General features: G+C 52.4%; 1 protein-coding gene across 1 annotated transcript in view; it reads left to right on the forward strand.

Moving 5' to 3' along the window:
- The first annotated feature begins 582 nt into the window (after nt 1–582).
- Nucleotides 583–15,049, forward strand: part of ABR (ABR activator of RhoGEF and GTPase) — a 181,606-nt gene continuing 167,139 nt past the window's right edge. The window contains exon 1 of the mRNA XM_084862843.1: nt 583–1,953. Coding sequence (XP_084718969.1) covers nt 888–1,953 — 1,066 coding nt within the window. The 5' untranslated portion in view covers nt 583–887. The remainder of the gene's footprint in view (nt 1,954–15,049) is intronic.

A 15,049-nucleotide genomic window follows, 5' to 3' on the forward strand; every position in this document is an offset into this window, starting at 1 on the left:
TAAACACACACACAACAACAACAAAATCAACAACAAAAACAACAAAATCAACAACAAAGCAGAGTTTTATCCTCTATTTGGATTAGATAGCGCTGTGATTTTAACCAAGTCAAAGGCGCTCAGTAAATCCAGGCCTAGGACAACTCCGAGGCCAGGAGACCCCTCCCTTGGACACCTGCCGCGCCACATCGCCTCCCCCTTCCCCTTCCCCTTCCTTCCGGGGTCTGGGCAGCCAGGACCCTAGGCCGACTAGGCGGCGGACAGCCAGGGGGGAGGGGGGGGAGGCGAAGGGCAGGCTGGCGGCCCAGGCGCCCCCACTCGCTCCCTCCGGGGGTCTCCCGCCTCCCCGCGCCGCGCGGCCCCGCTCGGGTGCAGGGAGCCCGCGCGCCGGCAGCGGCACCGCGCAGCCCGCCGGGCCGGAGAGGCGCAGAGCGGAGGCGGGGGGCGCGGGCGCCTCGGGGTGTCGGGCGCCGGAGGCACACCCACCGCGGCCCGCCCCCCGCCTCCGGGCGCCTGCAGGCCGGGCCCCCGCCCCGCGGCCCCGCCCCGCCCCGCCCGGCTCCCCCGGCGCCGAGCCCGCAGGGCGCCCGCCCCGGGCCGGGGCTGCAGACCGCGGCTCCGCGCGCAGGTCCCGCCGGGCGGGCCCAGGGCCCCCGGACGCCCGCCTCCGCCGCGGGTGGCTGCTTACGTCAGGCGGCGAAAACCAGAAGAAGGGGGAAAAAAAAGCAGCCGGCCCAGGGCGGAAGGGGAAAAACTTTATTTTTTCTCTGATTCTCGCCGGGGCTGAAGCGCAGGGGAGGCGGCGGCGCCAGCGCGGGCTTCGGGAGAGCCGGGCGCGACCCCGCCGCGCGGAGGAGGAGCGGGCGCGGAGCCGCGGGGGCGCCGGCATGTGGGACCCCCGGGACTTCGAGCGCCGCTGGCGGGCCGAGTTCCCCGGGCAGGCGGCGCCCGCCCTGCGGCTGGACTCGGTGCGGGACGTGGAGCGGGAGCTGGAGCAGTGCCAGCTCCGCCTGAAGCGGCTGCAACAGGTGTCGGCGGAGGAGAAGTTCAAGGTGTCCTTCCTGCAGTCCGTGCTGGCCGGGGAGGCGCGGGGCCCGGAGGGCGCGGACGGCGGCGGGGCAGCTCCGGCCGAGGAGCCGGCGGTGGCCGGGCCGGAGCGCGCGCCTCCTGGGTGGGAGGAGGAGGAGGAGAAGGAGAAGGAGAAGGAAGGCGCCGCGGGCGGCGGCGGTGGCGGCGAACCCCCGGGCCCCGCGCGCCCCGCTCCGGAGGCGGCTGCCCAGGCCGAGCCTCCGTGCGTGTGCCTGGACCTCCCCGCATGGCCCGTGGCGGGGCCCGGGGCCACCGTGTGCAGCCTGACCGCAGCCATCCACCAGCAGCTGCTGCAGCCTCGCCTCCTCTTCACGCCGCGGGAGGACCGCGCGCCCCCGGGCCCCGATGGCGATGGCACAGCTCCCAGGTCCCCCAGCGAGGAGCCGGCCTCGGGGGCCCGGGAGGCGGGGCGGGGCTTCGAGGAGGGCGAGCCGGACGCCTCGGGCGCCGAGGATGGGGGCGACGGCAGTGACCACGACTTCGAGATGGTGGATCTGAACGAGAAATTCGTCCTGGGCCACTTGCTGATGGCCCCCTGTCGGTTCGGCACCCGCGGCGAGGCCGAGAAGGCGGCGCGGGCCAGCAGCCCCCACCGCTGGATGCACCTGATCCCCGGCGGCCGGCGGCTGCAGCACCGCAGCCGCGACCTGGAGCAGCTGGAGGCGGAGGCCAAGGACGGGCGGGGCTCGCCGGTGCCCGCGGAGGAGGCCCCCCGGCGCGGGGCCCGCGACCACCACCACTCCCGGTGGCGGCGCAAGGGCTTGCTGTGGGTGCCCGAGCGCGACTCGCCTGGCCACAGCTCGCCGGAGAGGGGCAGTGACTGTAGCCACAACAGCTCGGACCACGAAGACGGCTCCTCTGCAGGTAGGCGCACCCCTCTCTGGATCCCCGACTTCACGCACCCCCTGGGGGCTGCTGGTCACCCCATCCCAGGCACACCTGGTGGGTCCTGTTGAACCTCAGGTTAAGCCTGGGAAGAAGGGAGATAAGATTGACCTGTTTACCTTGAAGCCACTTGTGGAACTTAAAGAAAAAAAAAGCAGACACCTAGGACAGAGTGGTTTGGGCTTTGGGCGAGTTCGTAAAAATAAACATTATGACAGGGGTGGTGGAATGCGTGCCTGGCCAGACCATGGAGGAATCTCTCACTTAGGCCTCGGCCTTTCCGCTCTGTCTGTCCCAACATCATCCCCTCTCACCCGCCACAGGCCACAGGCCGGCCGGGCCTCTTTGAGCCGCACTGATGGCACCCTCCCTCAGATTCCTGGAAGTGGAGGTCTAAACCTCCCACTCAGTTTTCTGAACGGATCTCTCTCTCATCTCCTCCAGCCTGTATCTGAGTTCCCGTCAGATTGAGACAGGGTATCGCTTGGTGGAAGGTACACAGTCCTCACTGCCCCCTGCCTTTACCGCCTGGCCCGCTTCCTAGAAGGCTGCATGCACTTGGTCTGTCAGCTTCTTCCTAGGAGCTCGGAGTCTGAGGGAGAAGGGAAGGGCTTAGAATTACAGAGGCTTCAAGCTGGCCCAGTGCCCAGAGATCATGTCTAGGGCAGCGTCTTCACATGATGCAGGAGGAAACTGGAGCTCAGAGAGATGAAGAGCCTGGTTGGAGTCAGCTGATGCCTCCACTCGGGCCTCCTATCATTTGTGTCTGTGTAGCTCAAGCTGAGACCAAGAACTTCAGATGCCTTCCTGCTAAGTGAACGGAGAGAGAGAGGGGAAAAAAAATCACTGATGCTGGGATTGTTCCAAAATTTCCATTATTAGATTTTATCTGGGTAAGCTTGCATTTGAATGAAAAACTGTCTACTTTGCTAAAAGCACATTTGGAAGGTCCATCAAGTCATCCGTTGTGATCAATTATACTTATTCATTAGCAGAGATTGGCTGCTCTTCCCATAGATCATGCTTTTGCCGCCATGCTAGTACCTTTTTCCCCCTATATGCCTCTTTAACTTAAAGGAAGAATCTGCAGATTGCACTCCGGTGCCAAGTTTCAAATGCCCTCAGTGGAGGCTGCCCACACGGCCCAGCGCTGATTCGGAGCTGGCTCCCATCCCATCTCCCCTCAGACCCGCGTCCATCATGCTGCCGGGTGTGCCCCGTGCACTGGGTTTTCTCCAGGGAGTGATTTATTTCTTCCAGCTGTCTCCTCTCTTCTTAAGGGCACTCTGGCCCAGAGAGCACCTTGATGCAGGTTAGAAATGCGTGGTCCCCTGGCCTGCCGCTGCAAAAGGTGCTCCCTTTGGGTGGATCAATGATTTAAAAAAAAAAAATCCTCCTTCCTGTGGACTGAAGACTGCAGCCAGGACACGTGTCTGGCCGGCCAGGCTTTGGCCAGCGGTGCCTGGGCTGTGTTTCGGACATCTCTGCGTGTGAGGGCGCTGCTCTTGTCTACAAAGCCTCCCCCGTGAGGAAGTGAATGGGGGTGGGCATGCTCATGCATACATGTATGCACACACATCCCACACTTCTCTACATGAGTGCACACGTGTGCACACAGTCACGTAAATGTTGCATATTGGCATGCCATCTAGGAGGAAGAGACCTCAGGCGTACAGAGAGGCACTAGCGCGGAGGGGTGAATGGCAGGGGTTTTCACACTGCGGGTGACAGCCTCTGAAACCCTGTGGTTTGGAGTGAAAGCATTGCCAGGCTGCCCTGGCCTCCCGTCGCCGTCCCTGCTTCGTTTTTTTCCTCCGTTGGGCTCGCCCCGTTACCACCACCTGGGATGCAGCGATTTTGTATGTGGATCTTATTCGTCTTTCTCTCCAGTAAAATGCAAGCTCTAAGATAAGGTGACCAGACGTCCCGCTTTTGGTGGGACAGTCCGATTGTTAACAATTTGTCCCGCGTCTCGCGGCGTTTTTAAAAAAAATAGTCCCGATTTTCCCGCGGCGTTTAAAAAAAAAAGTCCCGATTTAAAAAAAAAAAAAAAAAAAAAAAAAAAATCGGGACATTTTTAAAGCGCCGCGGGACAAATTGTTGAAAATCGGGACTGTCCCGCCAAAAGCGGGACGCCTGGTCACCTTACTCTAAGAGGGCAAGGATGCTTGTCTCTTTCTCTCACTGGCATTGCCCCAAAGCCTAAACCAGTATCTAACAGATGTTAGATGTTCCGTACCTATTTGTTGAATATACCCCCCCCAAAATGCATACACCCTTTAAGAGCTAGTAGCTCCGTTTTGAAAATGAAATGTATTTTAGTAAGCACTGCCTTCATAGTTATTCACAGTGTGTGTATACATTTTTCCGGGACCCCCTCTATATTTTAAATGAGATGGAATAGAAGAGAAAGCTTCAGAGTGTATTGCACATGGTAATTTTAGTGAGTATCATTCTGTTTAAAAGCTTTGTTTCGCCCAGCTTCTGTGGCTCAGTGGTTGAGGGTTGACCTATGAGACAGGAGATCATGGTTCAATTCCCGGTTGCAGGCTCCATCCTTGGTAGGGGACATGCAGGAGACAGCCAACCAATGATTCTCTTTCATCATCGACGTTTCTGTCTGTCTGTCTCTCTCTCCCTCTCCCTTCCTCTCTGAAATTAATAAAAATATATATTTAAAACAAAACAAATATTTTTTAAAAATTTTCAATTATGTATAAATATGTGCATAGATACTGGTTCCTGATGTAGAATTATTTCTTGGTGTGGGTTGGACAGAAAGCTTTGAAAATGCTAATAAAGGCTGAAACCGGTTTGGCTCAGTGGATAGAGTGTCGGCCTGTGGACTGGAGGGTCTGGGTTCGATTCCGGTCAAGCGCATGTGCCTTGGTTGCGGGGGGGGGGGGTGGGGGGGGGGCGGGGGTGTGTGTGCAGTAGGTGGCTGATCGGTGATTCTCTCTCATCGATGTTTCTAACTCTCTCTTCCTCTCTGAAAAAAAAAATCAATAAAAATATATTAAAAAATAAAAAATTATATATATATGGAAATGCTAATAAAGACCATGGGCTCTGAAGCTAAATTGCTGGTATAGCCGTGGGAGAAGTTATTTGAATTTTCTGTGTCTCAGTTTCCTCTATAAACCGGGTGAGGCCAACAAACACTGCGTAGGTCATACCGTGCTCTGAGGCACAGACGGAATATTATTTCTAAGGGCTTTGAACAGACGCTGGCACACAGCAGATTTACCTGGCGTTCACTAGCCATGACCACTGAGGTTTTCCTTGAGTCAGTGCTCCCACTTCCAGATCATCCTGAATCACAGATGGTGTGGCTTTCTGGGATGCCATGTGTTTTTCCTAGCATGGCTCTGGCTCTTTCTAGCACCTTCCAGGCTGTAGGGCAGGGCCCAGGGCAGAGTGGTCATCTTAGCTCTGGATTGGCCCTCAGGTTGTTTCTCCCTCTCCACCAGCCATCACACCCATTTTCTGTGCTCAGAGATCCTTAACTGAAGGTCAGGTTCACTGGCAATTCAGACTCCGCCTTCCTCTCAGCCTCTTAAGGAGAGAGATTACTTGAGACATCTTAAAGACCCAGCGGCAACAAAAGAAAGAAAGATGTCCTAGTGACAGAGGAGCTCCCCACCCTGGAAAAGGGCTGCTTTTTAGATTAGTTAGAATTTTTTTTCTTCTTCTTTTCAATGTATAGAGAGATAGAAACATCAGTGAGAAGAGAGAATCATTGATAGGCTGCCTCCTACACACCCCACACTGGGGAATGAGCTGGAAACCTGGGCCTGTGCCCTGACCGGGAATAGAATCATGACCTCCTGGTTCATAGGTCAACACTCAACCATTGAGCCGCACGGATCCAGCAGAATGCCCTTTTATTTTAGTACTCGAGGCCTGGTGCATGAAATTCGTGCATGGGGGTGGGGTGGGGGGTGTCCCTCAGCCCAGCCTACACCCTCTCCAATCTGGGACCCCTGGAGGGATGTCTAACTGCCCTGTGGGATCAGACCAAAACGGGCAGTTGGACATCCCTCTCACAATCCAGGACTGTTGGCTGCCAACTGCTCGCCTGCCTGCCTTCCTGATTGCCCCTAACTGCTTCTGCCTGCCAGCCTGATCACCCCCTAACCACTCCTATGCCAGCCTGATTAATGTCTAACTGCTCCCCTGCCAGCCTGTTTGCCCCCAACTTCCCTCCTCTGCTGGCTTGGTCACCCCTAACTGCCCTCCCCTACTGGCCATCTTGTGGTGGCCATCTTGTGTCCATATGGGGGCAGCCATCTTTGACCACATGGGGGCAGCTATTGTGTGTTGGAGCGATGGTCAATCTGCACATTATTCTTTTATTAGATAGGATAGAGGCCTGGTGCATGGGTTGGTTTGCCCTGAAGGGTGCCCTGGATCAGGGTGGGGGTTCCCTTGGGACGCAGGGCAGCCTGAGCGAGGGGCCTGTGGTGGTTTGCAGGCTGGCTACACCCCCTCTTGGCCCAAGCGGAGGCCCTGGTATCTGGAATTTATTTATCTTCTACAATTGAAACTTTGTAGCCTGGAGTGGAGCCAAGCCTCCTGCTCCCTCTGTGGCCAGCAGCCATTTCTGTTTGGATTTGTTTACCTTCTATAATTGAAACTTTGTAGCCTTGAGTGGAGGCTTAGGCCAGACAGAAAGCTTGGCTTTCTCTGTTGCCTAGGAAACCCAAGTCTCCCTCTTGCTATCTGTGGCTGTAGCCATCTTGGTTGGGTTTATTTGCATACTCACTCTGATCTGCTGGTGGGCGTGGCTAATGGGCAGTGGCTGGTGGGTGCAGTGGAGTGATGGTTACTTTGTATATTACTCTTTTATTAGGTAGGATCTTTCTTTTAGCACCTTGCAGCCTTGCTTGGTATCAAGGAAGACGAGGCCATGTTGCCTTGAATGAGGGTGGTGGTGGGAGTGGGGTGGGGCACGGGGGCTGCACAGCTAGAATCAGCTGTGTTGGGTCAGGTGTGCGGTGAAGTCATACCTGTGTCTGTGTCCTGGTTCTGCCCCTCACCCAGTGTGAGACCGTGGGCAAGCCACTGATCTTTTCAACCCCAAACTTAGTAAGGGCTGCCGAAGCCAGTTTGGCTCAGTGGTAGAGCGTCGGCCTGCGGACTGAAAGGTCCCGGGTTCGATTCCGGTCAAGGGCATGTACCTTGGTTGCGGGCACATCCCCGGTGGGGGGTGTGCAAGAGGCAGCTGGTCAATGTTTCTCTCTCATCGACGTTTCTAGCTCTCTATCCCTCTCCCTTCATCTCTGTAAAAAATCAATAAAATATATATAAAAAAAACAAAAAACCCAAAACTTAGTAAGGGCTTACTTGGTGCCAGCTCCAGCGCTGAGTATTTTATCTGTATTAACCCACTGCTGCCACTCGGCAGCTTTATGAGAGGGCACTATGATTATTCTCTTTTTACGAATGGGAATCTTGAGGCCCAGAGAGCCTCAGTCACCCTGCCCGAGGTCACCCAGCTTAGAGGTGGCACTTTGGGTTTGAACCAGGCAGTCTGACTCCTGAGCCTGTGCGTTCAAATAATAGCACCTCTCTCCCAGGAGAGTTAAGATTAAGGACAATAAAATAATTAAAGAGTTTAAGCAAAGCATCTGGCACACAGTGCCCATTAAGTGCATGCGTGTGTGGTGTACCCATGTGCGCGCATTATTATTATTTTCTTTAACACTAAAGTCCCCAGAAGACTAGTCCACCTGCTGCTGAGGTCAACCATTAGGGCCGCTGCCCATCCGGGGGCTCCCGGGTGGATTTGGCCTGGCAGGTGAGCAGACCACCTGCTGGACTTTAGACCGCCCCTCCTCAGCTGGGCGCTCTGGGCAGCCACACTGATGCCCACATGAGGAGGCCCTGGTGTGTTGTTTTTGTTTGTTTGTTTGTTTGTTTGTTTTAAAATATATATTTTTATTGATTTTAAAGATGAAGGGAGAGGGATAGAGAGATAGAAACATCAGTGATGAGAGAGAATCATTGATTGGCTGCCTCCGGCACACCCCCTACTGAGGATCGAGCCCACAACCCAGGCATGTGCCTTGGCCGGAATTGAACCCGGGACCCTTCAATCCCCAGGCTGTCGCTCTTTCCACTGAGCCAAACTGGCGAGGGTAGGTCCTGGTGTTTTACCTTTCGTGCTAACATGCTTCTGGGCCACCTCGGCCATAGAGACATGTCCCTCTTGGGGTTGATGCATTCCTTCTGCGGCCTGTGGCCTCCCCTGTGCCACGTGCACTCTTTGGGGACCAAGCCCAAAGGTGCTTTCAGAGCCAGGCATCCTTTTGACTAGTAGTAACTACTCATCTGATATTCTGGTTTTAGTTCAGATGGCAAAGTAAATACCATTAATATTTCAAAGTGGTGGCACTTTTTCCTTGCATCAAACTTCACTCAGTAGAGGAGGGGCAGTCTCTATTTTCGCTGACCCTTGATATTCACTCATTCATTCATTCATTCATTCATCCATCCATCCACCCACCCAACGAGGATTTATTGAGGTTTTTACTTCATGCCTCTGTGTTAAGTGCTGAGACTACAAACAATTGCTGACCTGCCGTTAATGTCCTCCCTGGCTCTTTGGCTTCCTGAGGTATAAATCATAGGTTTTTAAAATAAAGAAATAACTCCCCAGCAGGTAATTTGTCAAATCCTGAAAACACCACTGTTATTTAGAAGTTCAGCAACATTCAAAAACCCAGAACAGGAAGAGATCTTAGACTTGGTCTAATCCTGCCTCTTTCTGGACAGATGAGGACCTTAGAGCACTGAAAATAACCCCGAAGTCACATACTCATGGTCCTTAAGGTTAGGTCAACACTAACCACGGAACCACGCCAGCCAGGCACATTGGCACTGTTAGCCCTCAGCTAGTAATGCTGTCCTGGCCAGCTGTAGAATCCTAGATTTCTCAACGTGGGAAGCCCTGCTATCAGATTCTGCCAGTCTGCCAATGAAGACTTTTTATTTTTGATCTTCATGGGAAATGCATTTCCTGCTAGGTACTCATGCTTCCTAGTTCATTTGTAACCTGGTGGGTTTTTTTTCCCCCCTTCCTGTTAGTGACTAATGAGATTTTCGCCCCAGAAAACAAAAATTCCCTTTGTGTTCAGTGGATGTGTTTGAATAACTTAACAATATTGAATTTTCCGCCTTAGCTGTGATAGAGTAATTTCCCCCCCATTCCCTGTTGTGGAGAAGACATTAAAGAACTCTTTGAGGCGTATGCTGGTGGCGGGCTGTGATTCACTTATAACCGGAGTTGACATTGCGTCACTGTTTGCTTAATTCCTCAGTGTGGGCCTCTCTCCTCCCCTCGCCCCCACCTCCTTACCGATCTGCATCTCGTGAACGCTGTAGCCGGTCAGAGGATGTGGGTGGGCTTAGCAAGTCCTTCCTCCTCCACAACCAAGCCTGAGAATGTCTCTTCTTATCAAGAGACTGTTCATAAAGCAATGGACTCTGTCTCCGACGCTGGATCTTTATGTGTTAACGTCAGTATCTTCATGCAATTTCCTGGCTTTGGAATAATGGCACAGACACTCTCTGCATCTGAAAACTGGGCTTGCTGTTCTGCAGGCTGATGCTCCAACCACTGAGTCAAACTGGCCAGGGCAAGGCCCGGCTTTTTTAATGGAACCTTGTATTGGTTAAGATAAGGGTTTGCTGTATAATACAACACACACAAAAAAGTGGCTTAAGCTGAAACCAGTTTACCTCAGTGGATAGAGCTTTGGCCTGCGGACTGAAAGGTCCCGCCTTCGATTCCTGTCAAGGGCATGTACCTTGGTTGTAGGCACATCCCCAGTAGGGTGTGTGCAAGAGGCAGCTGATCAGTGTTTCTCTCTCATCGATGTTTCTAACTCTCTATCCCTCTCTCTTCCTCTCTGTAAAAAATCAATAAAATATGTATATATTTTTAAAAGTGGCTTAGCAGGACAGAGTTCATTTATCCCTCATCTAAAGCATCCCAGAAGTGAGCAGTGCAGGAGGGGTATGGTGACCACACCGCCATCAGGAATTCAGGCTTCTTTGGCCTTTTGCTTTCTGTCTCAAGTTTTCCTCGCTGCCCAGAATAGCTGCTGGGAATCCAGTCCTCGCATTCCTGTGTCAGATAAGAACTAGAAGAAAGAGAGAGAGTGGCGGCTATCGGTCTGTCTTTCAGGCAGTTTCCTGGAAGTCTCTCTTAACAATTTCTGTTTAGATTTCAATAGCCACCTCTAGCTACAAGGGAGCCTGGGAAATGTAGTGTTTTATCTGGGCACATGGCCACCTCATAGAAAATAGGGACTCTGTTACAAGGGAAAATGGAAGAATTGATATGGAGTAGGCAACTAGCCTCTGGCACTAGCCTTTTCCAGCTACTCCAGCCCATCGTGTGGTTCTTGGAGTGAGCCTCACGCTTGCACAGTTGTTTCATTATTGTGCCATCTATCAGTTCATTGACCCAGTGAACAAATAGCGACTGAACCGCTGCTCTGTGCAAGGCACGGCGCCCACTCTCTATGCTCGGGGAAGAGCTGCTCTCCGACGGAGAGGGTCGCTGGCCTCCTCGAGGGCGAGGGGCATGGCTTGTGCTTCTTTTTAAAAAATATATATTTTATTAATTTCAGAGAGGAAGGGAGAGGGAAAGAGAGAAACATCAATTATGGGAGAGGATCATTGATTGGCTGCCTCCCGTATGTCCTACTGGGGGGCGGGGATTGAGCCCGCAACCAGGGCATGTGCCCTTGGCCAGAATCGAACCCGGACCCTTTAGACCTCAAGCTGACGCCCTATCCACTGACCCAAACCATCTAGGGCATCTCTTTCTCCCTCACAACAATATCTTTTCCCAGAGCTGGGCACAGGGTAGGCGCTTCGTAAGTCCTGGTTGATTCTGGAGTGGTCACTGTGAGAAGCTCATTGAAAACAGGAATTCCCTGACTTGGTACTGTGCTAGACGGTTCCGGTTGTGTGAGGTTTGTTCTGGTTGATTCTGCTTTTGAGGAAGCACAGCAGGGAGACTGGGGCAGGGGACGTCTCTCAGCATTGGGGCTGTCCTGTAGCCACATAGACTTGTCCAGGGGTTGCGGGGGAAGAAGGGGCTGTTTTGGAAACTGGACGCTGTTTATATACCAAGCTGGGATTGTACGCAGAGGTCCCTGAGCCCACCTGCCTTTCTTTCCCCCGCCGCCCCCGTAGCTGTGTCCACACCACGTGACTCCCTCTTGTTATTGCTGCCCGCAGGGCCGCAGCGAGGTCTGCAGTCCTGGTGCAGCCAGCGTCCCCGGGGTCCGCTCTCTGTTGGCCTGTCCGATCCTGGCTTTAGTGCGCCGAACACAGGGCTGTCCGATGGGAGGGAGGCCGCCCAGACCTTGTGCCACATCGGGAAGCTGCTAAGCAAGTGATTGTTTTAAAGTTCTTACTGGCACTTAGGAGGACAGGAACTCGGATATATTTAGCTCCTACTACCTGCAAGGTGCTCTGTTCAGTGTGTCACCCACACGATCACGTTTACTATTCAGAACGGCCTCCTGTTCTAACTGTAAGGCACTAACTACCATTCTTACTCTGCAAAAGGAGGAAGCTAAGGCTCTGACTAGCTAACGAACAAGCCCAAGTTTGCTTAGAGCTAAGTAGCTGGGTTATCCCCCCCCCCCCCCCTTCTGTTGAAACAATTAATGAGTTAATTTTCTTGAGGGATAATTGACATTTCATGAAGTTCACCCTTTCTAAGGGTGTGGCCATGGTTTTTAGTATATTCACAAGGTTGTAGGACCATCACCCCTTTCTATATTTTATTGATTTTTTTACAGAGGGAAAGGGAGAGGGATAGAGAGCTAGAAACGTCGATGAGAGAGAAACATCGACCAGTTGCCTCTTGCACATCCCCTACCGGGGATGTGCCCGCAACCAAGGTACATGCCCCTGACTGGAATCGAACCTGGGACCTTTCAGTCCGCAGACCGACGCTCTATTCCAAAGCATTTTCATCGGGACAGTGGCAGGGGGGGAGGTGGAGGGCGGGAAAGGGGGCGCGTCGGCAGGCGGGGAGGGGGTGCTGTTCTTGAATCTAGGCTTTTCCCTCTGTGCCATTTCCTTTTCTCATTTGCCACCTGCAGTGATTTAAAAGAAGGAGACCGGATCTGGGAAGCATCAGGCTTGTTTGGGTGAGCTTTGTACGTAAAAGGACCACCCAGTTGGTCGGCAGTGTCGGATGCCCACTGGAAGGGCTGCCCCCGTTTTACCCTGTTTGTGTTTTCTGGACTCGGGGCCTGGGGCAGAACATCCCAAACCTGAGGTCCCAGGAGCACCCCTCATCCCTGCCGGGGGTGATGGTTGGCGTGGTGAGAGGGGCCCTTGTACGGACCTGGGTCTTTTTGTCCTTGTAGCCCCAGAAGGTCATGGTGCCTGGGATATAGAGAGTGCTCAATGCATGCTCACCAACACTCAGACATTCATTTCATCGCCTCAGATCTAAGCCACTGCAAAAACCCCTTGTTCTGCCTCTCACTTTCTCCTCTAGCCCCCAGTTATCTTCCTGATCAAAGACTACGTGATTGCTCTAACCCCTAAGTCTCCATAGCTTACGCTGCAGTAATCATACTGGCTGTCTGTCTCTTTAAAAAGCCTTCCTCCTAAAACCCAGCTAGCAACTGCTATTTCCATGCTATTGGCCTGCACCGGATCACATGGCCACTAGCTGGCCTGAGGGCTGGGGAATCAGAAACTGTGGCTCTCCAGCCTCTGGTGTCTAGGTTGGTAAGGGCGAAGGGCATTATAAGCGGCTTGGCTTTCGGAAAACCAGTCCCACAATCCTTCTCTGAACTTTGAACATTCATTCATGTCAGCAATTAGGAAACGGTGTGACATGGTTTGCTTCTTTGTGACCCATACTGGATTCTAAGCCCTTACCGTGTGTGTGTGTGTGTGTGTGTGTGTGTGTGTGTGTGTACCACTTCTTTCAACTCAAGCATCCCTGCCCCCAGCACAGGGCTGGCATATTGTATTTACCGAACAAATAAAAGAATTATTGTACGTTTTCAAGTAAGAATTTTATGGGATTAGAATACCTGACCCGACTGTTGGGGTTTCTGAGCATTTAAAGCCTCCCCCTCCCCTTCTCTTTCTCTTTGCCTTTCTCTTCATCTCTTCCTCCCCTTTCTCCTCTGTTTTTGGGTCAGCAGGGCCCATTGGTAAGACACATTCTAGAGCTGGGGTGGGTCTTTCTTCCCACGCCTCAAGCACATGTTGATGTGTGCCCTGGCAGTTTGCTACCACGTCTGCCAGCCAACCAGCTGAGAATTTGTCCCTCTTCCTGGTGGGCGTGTGTTGCTTCCTGAGGTGGGCAATGTGGAAAAAGGCTGACACGTCTCTCCTGACCAATGAGGACCTCCCTGGCGCATGGAGACCTGTGCTAGTTATTAGGACGATGAACTAAATATTTTGGTCCCCCCATTGCCTTCTGGGAGCATGGTGGGTGTAGGGTGACATTACTGGTTCCCTTGAAACCGGGTAGGACTGTCTGCCTAGTTCTAGTCAATGAGTTTGAATGGAAGTGATGCGTGCCCCTTCTGGACCAGAGCATTTAATGCCAATCTGAGACCCTCCAGAGCTCTCTTTCCCCTTTGCTATTGCAATGCACAGTGTTCCCGGTGGTGACTGCTCTACCGGTCTGGGTCCCAGGGAGAGGGAAGAACAGAGCAGAGCAGGCTCCTAGTCAGCCCGCAATGGACATGTACTGCTAGAGTGAGAAATAAACCACTGTTCCGTTAGGCCACTGCAGTGTTCAGTGCTGTTTGTTACTGCAGCATTACCTAGTTTATCCTGACTGACACGAAAGCCTGATTTATATTCCTACAGAAGAATGGCTCTTCTCAGCCTAAGAAATCAATGTGTTTTCCTCAAAACTTCTAAGTACCCTTCTCACTCAGGCCAAGTGGTAACCATAGCTGTTTGTATGTGTCTACGAAAGGGTGGATCTCAAAAATGTAAAAAGCAATGTTAGGAATGGCTAAATTGTTTCACCAGTGCTTCATTTTGCGATTTGCTGGAAGGATTTATGACTCAATAACAGATCATACTCATGGCCAAGATTTTTTTTTTTTTTTTTTTTTTTAACAGAGGCTACAGAGAAAAAGTAGTGAGAAATAAACATGTCAACAGACTCTGGAGAGGTCCAGCATAACTTCTGGTGACCTTTCTTAACTGAGGCCATGTCGGAGTTTGCTATTTTAGAGAGGCCATTTTAGGCCTCTCTAAAATAGCAAACTACCAAGACATATGTGGCGTATCTTCCCTCAAAGAAGTATGCTTGAGTCTCAAAGTTTGAGACTCTTAAGAGGACTGGTGCCAAAACCGGTTTGGCTCAGTGGATAGAGCGTTGGTCTGCGGACTGAAAGGTCCCAGGTTCAATTCCAGTCAAGGGCACGAACATTGGTTGTGGGCATATCCCTGGTAGGGGGTGTGCAGGAGGCAGCTGGTCGATGTTTCTCTCTCATCGATGTTTCTAGCTTTCTATCCCTTTCCCTTCCTCTCTGTAAAAAATCAATAAAATATATTAAAATTTAAAAAAAAAGAGGGCTGGTGACATAGGCATAGCCTGCTAAATAACCAGCCATGGCAACCAGAAATAAGACACCGCCCGCTGCCCCCAATGAAACCAGATGTACATTACCCATCCGGATGTTTGGGCAAAGGAACTTGATGAGCCATTACAGCATGGTCCATAGTTCCTGGTGCCACATTATGAAATCACTAACATGGGGAAAGGATCCCAGAATTGAAAACCATGGAGGCCACCCTGGCTGGTGTGGTCTCGTTGGTTGAAGAGTCATCCCATACATCAAAGGGTCTCGGGTTCAATCCCCCGCGGAGGCATGTACGGAAGACAGTTGATCAATGTTTCTCTCTCACATCGATGCCGCTTTCTCTCTCTCCCTTCCTGTCTCTCTCAAATCAATTTTATTTATTTATTTTAAATATATTTTATTGATTTTTTACAGAGAGGAAGGGAGAGAGATAGAGCTAGAAACGTCGATGAGAGAGAAACATTGACCAGCTGCCT

The sequence above is a fragment of the Pipistrellus hanaki genome (assembly GCF_964339955.1).
Source record: "Pipistrellus hanaki genome assembly, chromosome: 16".
Classification (NCBI taxonomy): domain Eukaryota; kingdom Metazoa; phylum Chordata; class Mammalia; order Chiroptera; family Vespertilionidae; genus Pipistrellus; species Pipistrellus hanaki.